Source organism: Sebastes umbrosus, chromosome 7, assembly GCF_015220745.1.
Source record: "Sebastes umbrosus isolate fSebUmb1 chromosome 7, fSebUmb1.pri, whole genome shotgun sequence".
Taxonomy (NCBI): domain Eukaryota; kingdom Metazoa; phylum Chordata; class Actinopteri; order Perciformes; family Sebastidae; genus Sebastes; species Sebastes umbrosus.
Genome location: NC_051275.1, coordinates 3,592,986 through 3,613,291, shown reverse-complemented (window position 1 = coordinate 3,613,291; position 20,306 = coordinate 3,592,986). Strand labels below are relative to the sequence as shown.

General features: G+C 39.8%; 2 protein-coding genes across 2 annotated transcripts in view; one reads left to right on the top strand and one right to left on the bottom strand.

Annotated features, from left to right (window-relative positions):
* The first annotated feature begins 4,311 nt into the window (after nucleotides 1-4,311).
* Nucleotides 4,312-13,891, top strand: pgr (progesterone receptor). Its single transcript, XM_037776178.1, has 9 exons — nucleotides 4,312-4,645; nucleotides 4,684-5,638; nucleotides 7,094-7,203; nucleotides 8,188-8,304; nucleotides 8,551-8,856; nucleotides 9,702-9,846; nucleotides 9,983-10,113; nucleotides 10,477-10,634; nucleotides 12,194-13,891. Exons 2-9 carry the CDS (start codon nucleotides 4,728-4,730, stop codon nucleotides 12,347-12,349), a joined length of 2,034 nt encoding a protein of 677 aa, XP_037632106.1. The 5' UTR covers nucleotides 4,312-4,645; nucleotides 4,684-4,727; the 3' UTR covers nucleotides 12,350-13,891.
* Nucleotides 13,892-15,088: 1,197 nt separating this feature from the next.
* LOC119491458 (rho GTPase-activating protein 42) overlaps nucleotides 15,089-20,306 on the bottom strand; it is an 85,514-nt gene continuing 80,296 nt past the window's right edge. Inside the window, 3 exon segments of the mRNA XM_037775542.1 lie at nucleotides 15,089-16,275; nucleotides 18,458-18,537; nucleotides 18,638-18,700. Coding sequence (XP_037631470.1) covers nucleotides 16,187-16,275; nucleotides 18,458-18,537; nucleotides 18,638-18,700 — 232 coding nt within the window. The 3' untranslated portion in view covers nucleotides 15,089-16,186.

Here is a 20,306-nt window from a genome sequence, read left to right as displayed (position 1 = left end):
GCATAAAGCAAGCATTATTCGCTCTCTACCATGTTGATAAGAGTGTTAAATACTTGACCCTTTAGGGTACATTTTGAAGAGATAAAAAATGTGCGATTAATTTGCAATCAATCCCGATTAACTATGGACAATCATGCATTTAATCGCAATTCAATATTTGAATTGTTTGACAGCCCTACTTTCTATGTAACGTTACTTTTGACACCGATGTCTAGGAGATCGTGAAGATATAGCAGTTCTCAGCTGCCTAACGTTAGCCTGACATGGTGAAACAAGTAATATCAGCTAAGTTAACACTGCTTAGCTAGCGTAGCTAATGTTAATGGGCTAAAGGCACTGTCTAGGGGCTGCGGTGGTCCGACAGAAGAAATTATCTCAATCAACTAACTCTGGTGTTATTGTGAAATATAACATTAGTTGCTCTAACTAGGTCAACCTAATGACCATAAAGTTGTAGTGTAGGTTCTAACCTTAAGATATCCAAAATAAGAGTTGGGTGCCAGAAAGGAGAATAATCACTACTTCTACCCTGTCATTTAAAAAACAAAAATACTGGAAATCATTGAGAGCTAGCCCGGACAGCCTGTTAGCCTCGCTACAAAAGGCACAAGATAAACAAAACATCAATTATTTTTTATCAAGTTAAATCTGGCTTTATTTAGCCCAAATAGTGTAATCAAGTCAAAAAAGTACGGTTCACATTCAAAACAATTTTACACACAAAATGCTCATTAAATCAAGAAAAACAAAACTCAAATCCTGAGTCCAAATAAGAAAAACAAATATCCTTCAAATCATCATCAATCATAAATAGATAGACAGATAAAGGTCAGTCATTTAACAAAAGAGAGGGAGAAATCTGGAGAGTGTCAGAAAAAAAGACTAATCTTGATGGCCTAACAAAGGCCACAAGGAGACCACCGTAGTCCAAACAGGTCCAAGCTGAACAGGAATCCAGTTATCCACCTGCTCCAGGGATCAGCACACCTTCAGCAGTGCCTTGTTGTCCAAGCGTTTATTGAATCCAGCCAGTTCTTGGCTCCTTTACTGCTCAGTTTACTTTTATATATGTATATATAATATATATAATATATATATATATATATATATATATATTATATATATATAAAGATATATATATAATATATAATATATATTATATATATATATATATATATATATAAAGATATATATATATAATATATATATATAATATATTATATATATATATCTTTATATATATATATATATATATATGTCACTGTGTTCTTTTAGGTACAAAGATGTCTAGAAACTGAATTCAACCTAAATTATCTCCTCCTTCAACTCTACTCTCACTCCTCTCTCTGTCCTCCTCCATGCTGCTTTTCTTAGTTGATTACCTCTCCACCCATCTCACAGGTGTGTCTCATTTATCTCCTCACCTTCCCCACCGTCTTTTCCAGGTCAGGGTGGAAAAGGGCAATTTTGTCTTTTTTCTCTCTTTTCCCCCTTTCTTTTACAAAGTGAACATCATTTATTGGTCGGCATCACAAACAGAACATGTAGAAAGTGTCTGCTAACCGTGTTAACTGACTTTCAGCCAAATGTGTCGTGGTTGCTCGTAGTGACCGCAGCTGAAAACAGGAACAGAACGTGTAGCTGTCCTCATAAAAGCCTTCAATTTGACTTTAATCCATTTAAAATACATACTCATCTGTGTTTATTATCTACTCTGACCATTTAACTAAGTTACTACGAGCAACCATGGACGCTTTCGGCTGAAAGCCGGGTTTGTCCATACCGGCCCCCCGCCCCCCATCTGAGTATCTCCACCAACAGCATGAGAACTACCTTTGCAAAGGTACCATATTTTTCTCACAAGCCAATCAGAGACCTTTTTCGGGAGGAAGTCTTAAAGAGACAGGCGCTAAAACGAGGCGTTTCAGACAGAGGGTGAATACAAGTATATGCAGACTGACAGTATGAGAAAAATAATGTGTTTTTTGAACATTAAAGCATGTAAACATGTTCTAGTAGAAACCCAAAATACAAGTATGAACTTGGGAATGAGCATGATATGTCCCCTTTAACATCCTTGATTCCCCCCCCCTCGGTGTAAATTTATCTCGTCCATATGTATCTGTACAGTTAATCACATGGTGGCTCTAATGGAACTTTTTTCTTGTTGCACAGGCTCTGCTCCACTAATATGCACTACTGACTGCTAACATATGATGGTGCTGCCTGCTACCAGCTGTTTCTATGATTTGATTTAGAGGTGATTTTTCCATCTGGAGAAAAAAAGCAGTTCAGATAAAAAAAAAAGAAGCGTATGTTTGGATTTGTCAGTGGCAGCTTCATAAGTCAGACGTAACATAAATATAAATGAAGCTTGTTGATAATTACTACCTCTGTGAATATCAAGTTATACGAGGTAACTTCAAATCAATCAACAGGTTTTTTTAATTTTCTTACAGGACATTAACTTTTAGATTTTTGAATGTTGCGTTTTATCAAGCGATCAACATGAAGCATAATATTTAATTCACACAATTAAAATGTGTTGATTATCTTCACCTCATGGAGTAGAGGGGGTTTATGTTTTTTTCGAAGCACAGGCTGCTGTGCTCTCCCACGCTGGCTCTGAAGCAAGGCTAATGTCTGAGAACAGTCTGACCTGTCAGGTAGACAAACAGCTCACCTCCATCTGCAGTCAGGCCAGAAAAGTAAAGCTGTCAAGTCCGTGAACAGAGCTACTGGGAAGCATTTCTACCAAGGAAATCTAAGGGACGGACATGGCACTCATTACAACAGTAACACTGATAAAATAACCACACTATTATTTCCTATAAGATGAACATCAGTCTGCAAGTGTCTGCAATAGTAGACATTTTATCTAAAAGTACCAGAAGATAGGGGGTTGGAGAAGAAATGAAGACTGGCTGTTTTACCATGAGCGTCACATTTACAGATTAAAGCCTTGTCTGAAAAGTAGGCCATTACAGCATTCGAACACATCATGTAGATTTGAATGTGAAACAGTTATCCAAGTATTATGTAGGCCACAGAATGAGAATCCCCCTCTGATATTGTCAGACAAAATGACGTAGGTCTGAGATAGGGCCAAGGACTACGTGTGCATCATAAGCACATGCATCAACAAGCTGATTAACTTGAATAGTGAAACGCTATCTGTTATCTCACCAAGATTACAGAAATGAGACAAGTAGAAAGGAGGTTAGGGTGCCACAGAGGACCACCATACAGAAGACGCATGGTAAATATTCTTGACTTTATCACAATGGCTGTTGCGTTTGGTCAAATAAACAACAAAAATGTTTGAATTGAGAATTTGAAATGTGCAAAATGGAAAACATCTGAAAATTAAACAGAAATGAATTGCGTTGACATTATTACAGACCTTACATAACCCTCTGTTAACTTACTTGAACAGCTCACAGTCACTTCGATTGGATGATGTAAAATTAAAACAAAGCACAAATGGGACGGACATAATTTGGTCCTCTGATTCTCCAACCTGCTTCTTCATTACAAACAAACCCTATTCTCATAGCTACACGAGATACAACTCACTCATAACAAAGAAAGGGCTGTCAATCGATTCAAATATTTAATTGTGATTAATCACATGATTGTCCATAGTTAATTGCGATTGATAGCAAATTAATCACACATTTTCATCTGTTCAAAATGTACCTTAAAGGGAGATTTGTCAAGTATTTAATACTCTTATCAACATGGGAGTGGACAAATATGCTGCTTCATGCATATATTTATTATTGGAAATCAATCAACAACACAAAACAATGACAAATATTGTCCAGAAACCCTCACAGGTACTGCATTTAGCATAAAGAAATATGCTCAAATCATAACATGGCAAACTGCAGCCCAACAGGCAACAACAGCTGTCAGTGTGTCAGTGTGCTGACTTGACTATGACTTGCCCCAAACTGCATGTGATTATCATAGAGTGGGCATGTCTGTAAAGGGGAGACTCGTGGGTACCCATGGAACCTATTTTCATTCTCATATCCTGAGGTCAAAGGTCAAGGGACCCCTTTGAAAATGGCCATGCCAGTTTTTCCTCGCCAAAATTTAGCGTAAGTAACTTAGAGAAAGCATTGTAGTTCATTGTCTCATCTTCAAAAGGCACCAATATTTTCTAATTTGGCCAAACATGTCGTCATGTTGTCCCTCATTCATGACCAGTAGGGTGGAGACTAATGGCTGGCTCATTTCCTGTAGGTGTGCTGTAGCTCCATACATCTCTCCATCAGGCTCTCTGCATTGATTCTTCCTCTGGCATCCTTTGGACGATTGGCTGTTTGGTCTGAATGAGGAAAGCTATTGGAACTCTGTGAAACATGACACCTCCAACCAGAACATACTTGAATCTACTTAAACAGGCCGGCTTGATTTTGTGAAAGAGCTCATAATTACGCACCTTAATCCCTCACCATCAACAGGCTAAAAGTTGTTTCTCTTTGTTCTGAACAGCAGTTAACTTGCAGGGAATAGACTCGTATGTGAAAGAAAGACGTAGTCACAGCCTTGTGTCGACTGGGAGGAGGATAAGTGGACAGACTCTGCAGCAGCAGCAACTCCTCACACAGCGTCCAACTCCTCACACAGCGTCCAACTCCTCACACAGCGTCCAACTCCTCACACACCGTCCAACCTCGGAGCGCACTCCCGTCTACTGTGTGCTGCGCGCTCACAACATGGACAGTAAAGTAACCGGGAGGATGAGCACCATCAGTACTTCCATCGCTGATTCCACCGACTCAAGAGTAAGTGACTTGATTGAAGCCGAGTACATTAATACCAGATTCTCTACCGAGTCACCGTCCCAAACCTGCATGTCGTCCTCCGTGCGTCATTTCGGCACCGCCGGCTATCTGTTCCACGGGTCAAATACAAACAGCGACAGCGCCGTGTTGAAAGACTGTACCATGCTAGATGGCAAACACTTTTATGACCGCAGCGGTGAATATCTCAAGTGTGACGGGGTGTCTTGGGGCAACTTTGTCAAATTGCAGAGGACCAATGTGGCCACAGCCGAAAGTTTGCATTCACGCGCGAGTTTGAACCCGTCCCCGACATCCGGAGCGTGTAAGTTCATCAAAGATGAGAAGGAGCCTTCTGTGATTATGGACCAGTCCTGCTCCAGCTTCGACCCATCAGCGGAGATAGCCGCTCTGGACAGCTGCTGTGACAGCGACACGAAGCTCAGTGACGGGGAGTCGAGCAGTTTCACCTCGGCTGCTGCTGCGGCTCCTCGACCGGTCCTGGACGGATCTCAAAACTGTATGATCGAGCTGAACCAGTCGGAGCAGGTACGGGCTCTCAGCCAGGTGAGGACTGACTCCAGGTCTGGCTTGTCCCCAGCCCAGCATCAGCATAAGCATCAGCAGGTGAACCAGCATCAGCAGCATCATCAGCAGCATGTGTCCATGTACAAGAGCGAGGTTCCCCGCTGGCAGATGCAGACGTCTCCGGCTGAGCCCCAGTACTGGTGCCCCTCAGCAGGGGGGACCGAGGACCCGTACGCTCACAGCGGCTATGATGGGATCCAGAACCAGAACCAAGGCCTGGCTCAGAGGAACTCATCACCTTTCTCCATGTTCCCCGGGTAATTAGTTCATTACTACACACCTTCACCGTGATGGAAATATGAATAATCAAAACTGGGTCACCCATGAACTTTGAATGTAAGTTTATGCTACATGACTGTGTGACAGTTGGAGTTCAGTACAGTTGTGCCAGATCTTAGGCCTCTATAGGCTACATACATTGATGATCAGATAGTAATTATTGTAAGTCAGTCTGGTCATTTCTGAGTCAGAGCAAATGGAAAAAACAAACTGTTATCTGACAAGGAGTCATGTCTCTATATCTAAACTGACATATGTCTCTCTTGGAAACGTTATGAATCAAGTTCATTTGTATTGAACACAAGTTCAAAAGGCTGAGAGAAGATCTGATCACATTTGTTCTGTTTTCAGTTTGGTCACTTTTGGACCCTAAAACAAGTTGTAACCATCTCTTGCTCTACTCCCTCTAAACTCTGGGTCCTCAATTGTCCCTCAGTCTTACCTTGCAAACACAAGGGCATCTTTAATAAGCTTTAAATTCACTCAAGGGTTAAACAAGCCAATCAGAGTTTAGACTTAATTAAAGCAACATTTAGTTCTCAAGGATCAAACTCAGTTGATCTACTGCAGAGGTTCTCAAACTTTTTAGGGACCCCTCACAGGGGAGAACATTTTCCAAAATTGTCTTAATCGTAACACCGATTAAGTCTTGCTTATTACCATTTGTACTCTTAGATGGAACTATTTATATTCTAAAACAATTCAACCTAAATACTTCAGACATGTTTCATAGTGATAAACAGAAAACACATTTCAATTTGAATCATGTTAAGATAAGATGAAATAATCCTACATTAGTCCCACAGCGGGGAAATTTGAAATGTTATTGTTATAATGTAATGTTATGTTATTCAATATTAATATAGCCTACCATTAAACAGAGGGCAATTTTATTCTAATTGCATTTGGACTCAACTTGACAGCATTTACAGCCCACATTTCAGACAAGTGATCTTTCAGAAAATGAACAGTAGTAATACTGGAAAAGTCCTAATAAATCCAAACATGTAAACTTACCAGTCTAATGCTGACTTTCAGTAAATGCTTAACATTTTAAAAAATTAACTTAAAAATTAAAAATCATAACAGAGTTTCTGAGTTAACATGGGTGGGAGTAATGGACACAATATGTTTGTTTTAATTGGCGCAAATGGTCCCCATCTGTTAGATATGCACTTTTAAATGATACAGCATCATTTAATAATTTATAGCTAATTATTCTGCGGACCCCCTTGAGATTGCCACGTGTCCCTGGGTGTCCCTGGACCTCACTTTGAGAAACACTGATCTATTGTACATTTCACCTACTTGTAAAACGTTTTAAAATCAAGGTGTTCTGCTTAAGATGGCACGGACCTGTCTGAAGTTTTTTCATGAATTCAGCTTCTTTGATGAGCTCACCAATGTATGTTTTTTTTCTTTTCTTTTTCCAGTATGCCACCTCAGAGACTGTGTGTGATCTGTGGGGATGAGGCGTCTGGTTGCCACTACGGAGTCTTAACCTGCGGGAGCTGCAAAGTCTTTTTTAAAAGAGCAGTCGAAGGTGAGCAAAGACAAACTGTTATCTGCCTCTGGAAATGTTGCGTTCTTTACACAAAGTTTCCTTTTCTTTTATTTTTGTATACGCTTTCAGTCAAATATTGTCCAAGCCTCCCACATATGCTGTAGGGAATAAAGCCATCAGCTACAGAAGACAGTTTAACTGCTTTATTTCCCAGATTGTATTCTATTTCAAGATGCTTTTAAACATTTGGCCAGTGACAGCTGATCAAACGTGCATGACTGTTTTAATTGCGCTCCTCCTTTGGTTTTCATTTCCCCACTCCAATCTATGATAAACCTTTTTCCATTGCCTGTGTTCTGTTGGTGCATGTGTAGTTTCATGCCTGCTGTTGTTACTTTATTACATTAAACATGCTGTATAATGTACAAACTTGATTTTTTAGGGTGCCTGTAAATGAAAATGAAAAATATGTCTCCGGTGCCAACCTATTAAGTTCTTTCTGTTAATCAGTGTTCCCACCAAATAAACTAAAAGATGAGAAAAATTAAATAAAAAACATTAAAGGAGATGTTACAGGCTGTGATTAAATATTATGTCAGCTATTACAAGTGTACAGTGAACGCTGTATCGCATTGAAAAGGAGTTAACGCATCAAATTTGACTGACCTTCTATGGTAGTCGTTAGAGGTCATTACCAACAGTATCACATTGACCAGTGTTCACTGTGTTCTTCGTCTCGGACTTGTTTTTCCTTGTTATCTTTCAACGTGAGATATATAAGAGCCACTATGTCTCACCATGGCCATGTCACTCTGTCCTCACAGCCTTGCCTCTATCTAATTTTCTCCTTTAGATCTCTCCTGAGAACACCGCCTCGGTGCAGATGGAGTAGCCATGTTAATAGTCAAGAGCCCCTTCAACACTTTTCCCCCCTCATTACGTGCCTCTCCTCCTCCTTACATGTTTGAAAATCAAGTGCTTGTTAAAATTGCCTGCTTTGTCTGTTCCCCTTTTGCTCAACAGGCCATCACAGCTACCTCTGCGCCGGGCGAAATGATTGCATTGTGGACAAAATTCGGCGGAAAAATTGCCCTGCGTGTCGCCTCCGAAAGTGCTATCAAGCGGGAATGATGCTCGGAGGTACAATTTTCTTTTTTGCACGCTAACACGGAGCTAATGCACCCATATGACAGAAATAAAACTGGTTGTTTATGTAGCACTAAGCCTTCATGATCAGCATCGAAGAGAATGTTAAAAGGGCTCAGATCAAAAAAGACAAATTAAACAAGATCCTTTTGCAAAATTGTGAATTTTCTTGGCATAGATGGAAACAGCTCAGCGATGTGTTATCATCATATCTAACCCGGCCTTGCGCTTGTGTCACAGGCAGGAAGCTGAAGCGTTTCGGGGCCTTGAAAGCCTTGGGCATGGCCCCGTCCCTGATGTTCCAGTCCCACTTGGCCATGTCCAGCGACAATCAGGCCTTGACCTCCATGTCTTGCATACCAGGCATCCGTGAGGTGCAACTCTCCCAACAGATCATCAATATCCTGGAAAACATCGAACCGGAGATGGTGTACTCCGGTTACGACAGCACCCAGCTCGAAGGGCCGCATATTCTGCTCAACAGCCTCAACAGGCTGTGTGAGAAACAGCTGCTGTGGATCGTCAAGTGGTCCAAGTCCCTGCCAGGTAACGGCGCTCTGCAGCTCAGGGTCACCATAGTTGTCGCCATGGGGATCTGCCGGCCGGTCTCGCCGAAGGTCTCGGCCTTAAACACTGACTGAGATAGAAGGCCATGAATATTAGTTATGAGAGAAGTGATTCTAAGTGGTATCAAATAAATAATAATAATAATTAGTTTATCACAGGAAATGTTAACATTTTCTGAAATATTTAGAAATCAAGCTGTAAGCTGAGAAATATAGCACTGGAAAACCAATGTGCTGAGTATGATGATATATTAGTTAGGGATGCACCGATCCGACTTTTTCAGTCCTGATAGCGATACCTGGGCTTTGGGTACCAATCCAATACCAGTGTTTAATTAATTAGCTGTATGCCTCACTGTGTGGAAGTGACTGGGATCATTCTTTTATGTGCAAGACAACATCAGGCTTGACTTAAACATCACTTTCCTAACTTTGTAAAACAAAATGTAACAATTAAATACATAGATATAAATTTACTGAATTGTTCTTTATTATTAAATTAATAATAAATTGTACACCAACAACTTGGCAAAACTCGACTCTTCAAAATTAAAAGAAATTACAATTTAACCTTTTTAATGCAGAAACAAATTGTTCAAAACTTAAATAAAATTCCAGTATATCATGTATATAAACATAGAATTGAATTTTAATAGATCAGCTCCATTGTCACCGATATCCGATCCAGCTATTTGAGTCAGTTATCAGCCCGATATCTGATCTGGTATTGGTGCATCCCTAATATTAGTGCACAGATGTTATGACAGATTGCATCTATATGAAAAAAAACCCCAACTAAATACAGGATTTTGTTTTCTTTCTAAGGATTTCGTAACCTTCAGATCTCCGATCAGATGACCCTCATCCAGTACTCGTGGATGAACCTGATGGTGTTCTCTCTTGGGTGGCGCTCCTTTCAGAACGTCACCAGTGAATATTTATACTTTGCACCTGATCTGGTTCTTAGTCAGTAAGTAACCATCATCACAGAGGTGGCTTTTCCTTCCTGATGATTAAGAGTCATAACTTTATTTGTTTATTTTGGATGAAAAAGAGGCTCTCGGTTGTTCCGAAACATTAACCATTTTTATGTTTTTGTCTTTCAGGGAGCAAATGAGGAGATCTCCGATTTATGACCTGTGTCTGGCGATACAGTTCATCCCTCAGGAGTTTGCCAATCTCCAAGTTAGCCGCGAGGAGTTTCTCTGCATGAAAGCCATAATATTACTCAACACAGGTAAAAAAGCCACAATACTTCCTGAATCAAAATGACACACTTTTCACCTCTTGTTAACCTTCCTGTTTGAATGAACCACACTCAGTGGTTACAGTGTTGCAAATAGAGATGTGAAGCTCTGATGATCCTCTACTGTAGAGCGGTAAAGGGAGTGTTGTACATGCTAACTTGACCTTTTAAAGATTTATGTAGCAGATGCTATCAAGTTCTAGTTTTACGATCATTGTTGCGTGGGATTTCTGTTACATTTCCTTAGTGTTTGTTTAGCTTTTAAAACTGTCTAATGAATCACTGTTCTACATCTGGAAGTGCGGAATGTTGTTTAGAGACATTTTAATCTCTAAGTGTCCTGTCTGTTCTCAGTGCCTCTTGAGGGACTCAAAAGTCAGGCAGCATTTGAAGACATGAGACAAAACTACATCCGGGAGCTGACCAAGGCGATCCACATGAGGGAGAAGGGCTTGGTGTCCAGCTCACAGCGGTTCTACCACCTCACCAAACTGATGGACGCCATGCATGATGTACGCTCACCTTTTAGATCTGAGTACAACAACATTGATTTTCATCTTAAAGGGACGGTTTGGGTGTTTTTAATTGGGGTTGTGTGAGGTACTTACAGTATCCATAGTCGGTGTATAACCTACAGTAGATGACGGACGTCTCGGCCCCAGTTTGGAGAAGCAGACAGGAGCAAAGCAGCGTACTGCTGTGGACGGGGCCGGCAGCAAAACATATTTTAGCCATGTAAAAGAAAGGCTCACCTAAATAGAAGTCAATACCACTTGTAAGCGGCAGTAGGCACAATGTTTTTGGCATCATTGGGCAAAAATCGCATAATAACCTTTCAGCATATTGTAATTCAAGTGTTCCGAGAGAAAACTAGACTTCTGCTCCTCCTCATGGCTCTGTTCTCAGGCTTTAAAAAATCTAGCCTGTGACAGGAGACTTTGGCCAATCACAGGTCATTTCAGAGAGAGAGAGAGCGTTCCTATTGGCTGTTCATTCAACGGAGGCAGCTGTCAATCACTCGCGAACTCTGATCAAACAGTCAAACTGGGCAGCGCTGATCAAATATGAATCAATATTCTGTTACTGTAATGTCTATTTCTAGTCTCAAATGTTTTCAGAAACATCTTGTAGTGTACTGTTTAGCTGTAAAATGAGAAAGTTTTTTCCGGCTGGTGGGCGGTGCTTGGTATTTCCTCAACTGATCTCAACATGGCTGCCGGGTCACAAACTTTCTCATTTTACAGCTAAACAGTACACTACAAGATGTTTCTGAAAACATTTTATGCAAGGAATAGGCATTACAGTAACAGAATATTGATTCATAATTGATCAGCGCCTCCTATTGACCATTTGATCGGAGTTCGCGAGTGATTGACAGCTGCTCAGAGACTGCAAGGCTCCAGCTCGGCTCTGATTGGTTGTTTTCCTCCGGTCTGTGAAATCTTGCTGATGTCATAAGGAGCACCGGAGGACACAGAGGCACATGATGTTTTTTTCAGATTACCTGCTCATGCACTGCTGTCAGGATATAGTGATTTATAGTTTTATAAAAATAACTTTTTAAAATCATATTTGCTCCAATTCTACCCACTGCTGCTTTAAGTGTACAATATATTTAGTCTATTTTCCGATGGGGAACTGAACTGAAAGTGATATATACTGTTTTTGTTAACGGAGTCTGGTGACTTTGAAGAGAGTATAGACAAGTTTCCCTTTCAGTTCAGTTCCCTGTTGGAAGGGGCTGTGTGATGGTAAAATAAAGCAGTAAAAATATTAGAAATATACACTTAACGAACATCAATTTTTTTAGGTGAGCCTTTCCTTTAGGTGATAATACGTTGTTGCTGCTGCCCCCGTCCACAGCAGTAATTGCTTCCATACGGTAACTCCTGTCTGTTTCTCCAAACTGGGCGTGTGCCGACCTTGATCTACTGTAGGTAGTAACACTGACTATAGATAAGTACCTCATACAACCCCACTTCAAAACACCGAAACTATCGCTTTAATCTAACTGCTACTTTAATGAGTAAAAAAGACAAACTTGAAAGTCTCTTTTATTTCTTTCCGACAGATAGTGAAAAAGGTCAACCTGTTCTGTCTGAGCACCTTCATCCAGGCAGACGCCATGAAAGTGGAGTTTCCAGAGATGATGACGGAGGTCATTGCCTCCCAGCTTCCCAAGGTCCTGGCAGGCATGGTGAGGCCCCTCATATTCCACACCAAGTGATGAAGCCAGCATATAGACGCCACAGATCTGCGGAGACATCTGGTGACTGGATTATTCACCCCACGATTACTGGATTCTTTATAGCCTTCACTATTGTAGTCAGTCATCTACACTTTTCCAAATAGCCTCTAACTGTCTCTAATGTTGAAACAGAATGAACTTGTTCCCTAAAAAGATGTTTTATTAGTACAGGACTATCTATAAATTCAGAGGCATCAATCAATAAAGCTCCTCTGCATCATTCTGGTGTATCCAACCTTCCCCATCTTAAAGCTTGTGTGTAGATGGTTCTTACTAGGCGATGTACAGGAGGTTTTGAGAACCACTAGAGATACTGATATTTTTACAAAAAAGAAAAAAAAAAAAGTTTGAATAATCAGCATTCTCATGAACATTTCATTCTTAATAACAGCAGACATGCAGGAGCCACTGAAACATGCTACTACTTAAACTAATGAAATTCTTTTAGGGTAGCAGAGTGATCTACTGCACCTACTTCAGGGAGGAGAAACTGGCAAGATAACCATCTGTAAAACATTTGATTAAAAATAAATACTTACTGTGATCTTCAGTGAGCCAGAAATACTTCAGTCAGAGCACACCTCCACCATGGCTGCATGATACCTGAAATGTGTGATTTTTTATAATAGAACTAGGGCTGTCAATCGATTCAAATATTTAATCGTGATTAATTGCATGATGGTCCATAGTTAAACATGATTAATTGATCGCACATTGCCTCCTTTGCGACAAGCTAATATGACATGGTTGGTACCAATGGATTCCTGAGGTTTTCTAGTTTCAGATGATACCAGGTTAATGCGTTAACAAATTTGCATTAACGCATTACTATTGAGTTAGCTTTGACAGCCCTATGAAAAACACAACCGTCTAAAAGTAGGGACACAAAGAAAAAACTGTATTTTAATACACTTACAATACATTCTATCTGTTCAACCTGTTTTACATGTTGAATATAGAGTTTCTTGCCGCAGTGGGCACAAGCTAAACTCACCAACTGTGACAAAAACTTTGGACCACAGGTTTAATAAATCACGCTGTTTATTTATAGACATGTTTATGTACCGTCAAGACACAGTAGATGATTGCAAGGAAACAAGCTTGCCGTAGAAAAAGGATGCCAAATGATACAATACATATTCAGGATATGAATATCATTTCCCCCTTGCAAATCCAGACTGTGAGGGAGTATTATTCAGGCATGAAGGGTTCAAGGCCACCTCGCATTTTTTAAGATGTAAATGGAAAAGAACATCCTGATCTTGGCGAGATCTCAAATACCTTTCCGAATCCATTTTTTGGCCACCGGAGAAAGTGTTTTTTACTTTAGAGTCAGTTTGTAATAACTGAAGAGTGAAAGTGTTGCTGATTATTTTCTTTCTTTTATCTTTTTTTTTCTGAAATAGTATCACTGAAGTTAACTTTTTAGATAATTATGGACTTTGGAAATGTTGTGACAGTAATAGAAAAATTAAATATTAAATGGTATCTTTAACATAATATAATCTGATACATGTCTAGTTGTCATTACTAGTACACCAGTGTACTAGTGAGTAAAGTACCACAAGAGGCATTAAAAAAGGTTCACTTCATGAACATAGCATTCATGACATTGTACAAAAACACATTTTTACATATACGCCATATATTTGATGTGATAATTTAAAGTAATAAACAGTTACACAAGGTAAATATTTTTGATTAGCAACTACAGAAGGACTCATGAGCGTTAATGTACAGTACAGTACCGTGTAGCTAACCAGAAAGTGCACTGCAGCAGTGAGCAGGTTCAGTGGATGAACAATGATCACAGGCCATAAACATGAAAGTTAAGGTGCAAAACCCATTATGCTTTTTTCTATTAGACTCTAATAGATTAGATTAGTATCATTATTATAAATCACAGTTTGTTCGATTACAGCGAATAGAGAATGTTTAAGAAACTAACGGCTTGATGAAAGGAAATTGTTATGTTGATATAATGGGAAAGTTAAAAGATAATATATTTCTGAGAATAAAACTTGTGAAATTGGGTGTGAATATTTTGTGATTCTGGAGGTTAATACTGGGACTAAAAACATCAGTGCAGTTGATGGGTAATATATTTACATCCAACAATAATGTCATACCTATAGAGTGCTACAGGAAGGAGTTCTACAACCTGGCAATGAGTTAGCATTTTAACACTTCCGGTTCCCTCGTCTGGAAGTCAATGGGTTTTTAGTTGTGATGTGTCGGTCGTGAACGAGCCGGCTCTTTTAAGTGAACGATGGGAGCCAGCTCCCGCCCGAGAGACGTTTTTTTTAAATTTTTTTTTAATTTTTTTAATTTTTTTTTTATTAATTCAAGGCAGAATGATAGGATGATCTTCTCCGCTAACGGTCTACAGGTACAGAGCAGGAGGGAGAGGAGGAGAGAAAGAGAGAGAGGAGTGCGGTGTGCGAATAGCAGACAAGATGAGTGAGTCGGAAACGAAGCAGTATGTAAAATTATGGTATTCTGGAAATTATAAGGTTTAGTATAATTATTTTGAATAATTTAAGTGATATATGTGCACACATAATAATCATAGGTCAAAACAGTGATACATTTGGCTGACTTATAAAAGGCAGAAGTGGTAAAAAGAAGAGCCGTTTGGGAGCCGAAAGAGTTGGCTCTTCTGGTGAGCTGAGCCAAATGATCTGGCTCACTAAAAAGAGCCGGAACTCCCATCACTAGTTTTCAGTTGGGGTGTCATAATTACAATTCTAATTCGGAAATCTATCGAAATTGGCTTTCGAGCTCGACCATCAAAATCAAAAGCAGGATTGACGATTTTTTTTTTTCTCCGATTCTGCCCACACGTACATTTGAAGGGAAATCCAGCTGCACTCAAGAAATGTAACAGCCACCTCACTCATGGTTTGAACAAAAAAATTAAAAAATAAACCAGAATAAAAATCACAATAATCCAAAAAATCACATGAACCACCATGTTCTGAACAGACACATTACATTACAAACACTAACAAAAGTAACTTTTGCATTTTGGAACATAAAACAGCAAACGTAAACTACCCAGTCCAGCACTTGGGACTAGGCAGGCATGATGGGAAATGTGGACCGTCCCTATAGCTACGTTTTGTAGTTAGAAGCCTGAAATAAGATCTGCGGTTAACGCAAGCTTAAGAGATTTTAACGTTTTATTTTACGATATAAAATATATCAATAAATACCCCACTTGTGTATTTGAAACCTTTATGTATCTTTAAAAAGGCGGTTGCTAAATGAGACTACTAAACGTCATCACGCCGATTTGTCCTTCGTTACAGCGTTGTTGTGTATACTCGTGCTACGTGACCGTGGTGTAGTTTGTTTATACCTTAACGTTAGCTTTTTTAATCCTGGTGATTGCATTTAAGCTTCAAAAATGATAAAAGCGGTGTTGATCTGTGGAGATTATTTTAAGATTAACATAAACAAGCCTATTTTTCTCCAGTAATCCAAGTCGAGGGAACCGGGGCGGGGCGATGCTAACTTCCTGGTTGGCCTGTAAAAATAACCCTGGAGCACTCTATTACTTCTTAACTTGTGAATCTCTGCAGATTCCCCAAACATTTCACAACGAAGTCATTACAGAAAATGAGGGACATATTTTGGACTTCTAGCACTGTTAAAGCATTACTGCCATGCTTGATATCTCCTAAGACACAAGGCACAAAATGCAGAAATATCAGTTACCAGCAATAATAGGAACATTACAACAATCAGCAACATTGTGTATTGCTTTTTTTTCTCCATGGATACCATGAAAAAGATGCAATGTTTACCAGCTTGTTAGAGGAAGACGACATAATTCTCGGGGATTAGACCTGTTCTTCCCTCGTATGTTGCTTGGAGCCAGCCGGGTTCAACAGAGGCGTAGACTACAGGACAAAAAGAGAGAAAATACTAAAATGGAAGCGAAGCAGACTCTTGATCTAGTATAACCTGATTAGAATCACTGAGCCTGTATTTGGTTACACTATTTCCCAGAGTTAGAGAAAAATAGATGCTATTAGGCGGAAAAATAAACATTTCCAGCAGATTGGGAAGACTCTGGGTCAGACTGCTCTTTGAATTCAGTCCCTACGGGGTATTTAAGCAGGATTGAAAAGCAAGATTGCCTTTGCTTAATCACATGCATACAGTAGAAGCCATGAAAACATCAAGCTTAATCATCGCTCAGATGCACCGAAATAAAGAGCAACAGCTTTAAAGATCATTTGCTAAAACGATCTAGCAGAGACATGTTGAATATGGATGCAGAGAGAAAACTGGCCCGTTAACGTTGAGAGCAATAAAAGTGCTGCCGGTAAGTGGTGGGGAGCTTTTGTTGACGTTTTTGCGTTTGGCTGCTGGCTCTGCTGCTGCCTGTGTTAACAGGGAACAGGCACTAGTGCCTTCCATCACTAGGTTACAGTGACCTGCCTGCACCGGCTGCTGGCCAAGTCATTTCCTCATGGAAAAGGCAAGAGGCAATAAAAAATCCTGGGGCTGTTTATGCTTTAGCAATGCACATGGGGGTGTCAAGCTAAGAAAAAAAAAAGATTTGATGCCGGGGAATTAGCCAAGTGCTCGCCGTGTGTTGCCAGTACACAGCAGACTGTGTGGGTGTACACTGTCCAAATGTCCAATCAGCCTACACAAGGCTGCATGTGTGCTGCCGGGAGCATAGACATATATACAGAGACGCCGCATTGACTCCTGGATCGTACATCAATGTGGGCGCCATATTGGACAGGGCAAGACTGACCCGTAAACACATACAAGTGAACGGGGGAGCTGCCATTTTTCTGGATAAAAAGCACTATAACGTTTACATTTCTCAACTGATTTCAACGAGCCGTTTGATATTCAAACATTTATGATCTACGAGGAGTGACGTTAAGTTTTTTCTTTTCCCAAAGATTTTGTTGAAAAAAAGTTAAATACGTTACTGCTGCCAGTTCATGGAGCACCGGTCTGTCATTCAATATGGTGGGATTCAAACAATTATTAGGTAATTATTATAAACTAGTACTATCATATCACATTTTCCTTTAAGCATTTTTCACATTATCAACTGTTAACGTGAGGTAATGTTAGCTTATTGATGTTCATGTCTAACATGATATCGTGTCTAAAACATGAAATGTACGATATGTATTAAAATTGATATGTGTCTGATACTGCAAACAATAAAACTGATGGCATGTCTTGGTTAACAATTACGCTATTAGAGGATTTTTTTTATAATTGCTGTATTATCACCATTATTTGAATAACTTCAGATCATAACTAATATTATACTAATAGTTATTGTTACCATTATTTATTTATGTACTATTATTTGCCTGCTATTCTGATTGCTCTTATTAGAAAGTACATAATAGTAGTTGCAGTAGAATTGTTAGGGTTAATGGAATTGAAAAGTGATCCGTTTCATTCTGAAACATCAACATTTTGTTTCAAAACAAAACTCCTCATCTCTTCTCCGACATGATTTTGACATCAGATGATTTGCTACCATTACACTTCATAGAGATGTTTGCTCAAGCAGTAAGCAAGCAAGATCACTAAAACGGAGGAAGACATTTCATTGTACATTATATTATATTATATCACATTAAACAGTTTTTATATTATACAATCTTTACAAGTATTAACCTTAAACAGGTAAAAAAAGCTATCACGTAAGTAATTCAATTCATGTAATGTTAAGCCTACGGTACACACTCATCACCTGAGTGTCCAGCAGCGATTATAGCTTAACTATCGAGATTCTAAGTAACTGGAGACAGAACTTTATTTTTCTACTCCACATAGATCATAAACATTTGAATGAAAAAAGGACTCATTGAAATCGGTTGAGAAATGTAGACATTGCAGTGTTTTTTAAGCAGAAAAACGGCAGCACCCCCATTCACTTGTATAGGGTTACAGGCCAGTCTTGCCCTGTCCAATATGGCGCCCGTGTTTATTATCGCAGCAACGGACTTCTATGTATATATGTGTCTATGGTTGGGGGCACTTCTGCAGCAAAGTAACTGAAGCATATAGTGTTTGCTTTGCATTGGCACTGCTTACCGTTTGAGAAGTGCGCCCCCTGGGGGAAGCTAAGCTCGTGGCTGTGCTCTGCCTCGCAGGAATACATCGCCTTGGCATCTCTATAAAGACAAACAAAAAAAACAGGCAATGTCACGGCAGATGTGAAGAGATGGGAGTGGGAATAATTAAAACTGTTGCAGATGATGTCGTGTGCAGCACCTTCCGACTGGAACCGACTGTGAGGAAGAGGCATTTTCAAAAAGCAGCGCTCTGGCAGCGACCCTGAAACAATATGAAAAAAACAATAGTGTTCAGTCCACTTGTATATAGAGGATAAACTAAACAGCTGATGTGTTTGGTAAATGATGTCATCCAAAGACAAATTATGTCCTGTGATTACATAATAAAGTAAAATACTATTTGGATATGTCTATCAATCAGCAATGCTGCCTCAGAGTGAAACCTAAACAAAAACAAGTCTTTCCACTTTCTCTTGGCTCTTGCCCGCGTTCTTCATTGTTTAGAATGAGGTCAAAAGCGTAACGACACAATACGGGAGGTTTCCTTCCTCCGGGCGGACCCGGCTCCAGCGCGGTACTGAATTGAGTTTAACTATATAACAAGGCTGCACTTGACCCTGCTGCGCACCAACCTCAGAGTCAAGGGGGACAGGAGAGCCATAGAGCAAGCTGGTGTGGGTGCTATACAAGGAAACTACTTGAGAGACCGTGTGTGCGACTCGCTTCTCAGACATGACAAGTCGAACAACCTATTTGTCCCTGGAGAAGGAGTGCAGACTGCTGCTGGGTCACATCAACCCCGGAGCAGGCAGAGCGTAATTAAAGGCAGCTCTCCCACCAGAGAGGAGAAGACATAAATCTACCAACACATACTCATCTGATCTCAGAGACCTCGCAATGCTCAACGCTCATAAACAGACGGAGGAGGAGGCTGACGACTCAGAGGGGAGAGACAGAGACAGGGAAGAGGACAGACAGAAAGGCTGCTCGACTACTGTCCTCCAGCCTTATTTACTTGCAGTTATTTTGTAGGGGCAGACATGCACATAATTGCCCTTATATATACTGTATATCTGCAAAACCATCAGAGGTACCAGAGGACAACAAACAATGGTTATTTTCATTATTAATTGATTTGTCTGTGGTTGTTTTTGAATAATCATTTAATCATTTTGCCTACAAAATATCAGAAAATAGTGAAAATGTTTTCCTAAAGCCACGATAACAGCTTTAAATCACTTGTTTTTTCAGACCAACAGTTCAAAACCCAATATATGAATTAGATTTATAACGATATAAAACGCAGCAAATCCTCACATTTGAGAGCTGGGCACCATTGATTTGGTGTTTTTGCTTTAGCTGAAGTGGGTAACTGAGCAAATATGATAAATAAAACTGTCACTTTATCCTGTCAATAATACATGAACAGATAATCTGTGAAAAAAAAAATCAAGTTCCTCTTTGTCTTCCTAGTGCTCCTAATGCATTTGCAAGATTTCAGAGCGCCAAAGGAAAACAACCAATCAGAGCCGTGGAGATCCGATCAAACGGTCAAACTAGGCAGCGCTGATCAAACATGAATCAATATTCTGTTACTCTAATGCCTATTTCTCTTCTCAAATGTTTTCAGAAACATCATGTAGTGTACCGTTCAGCTGTAAAATGAGAAAGTTTGCTCCGGCCGGTACGTGGTGCTTGGTTTTGGCTTGATTGTTTTCAACATGGCGGTAGGGTCACAACCTTTCTCATAGAATAGTAGAGAATCCTCGGCTCTCATTGGTTGTTTTGGTTTGGCCGCGGTGAAAACATGCATATACCATTAAGAGCACTAGGAGGACACAGAGGAACATGTTTTTTTTCACAGATTA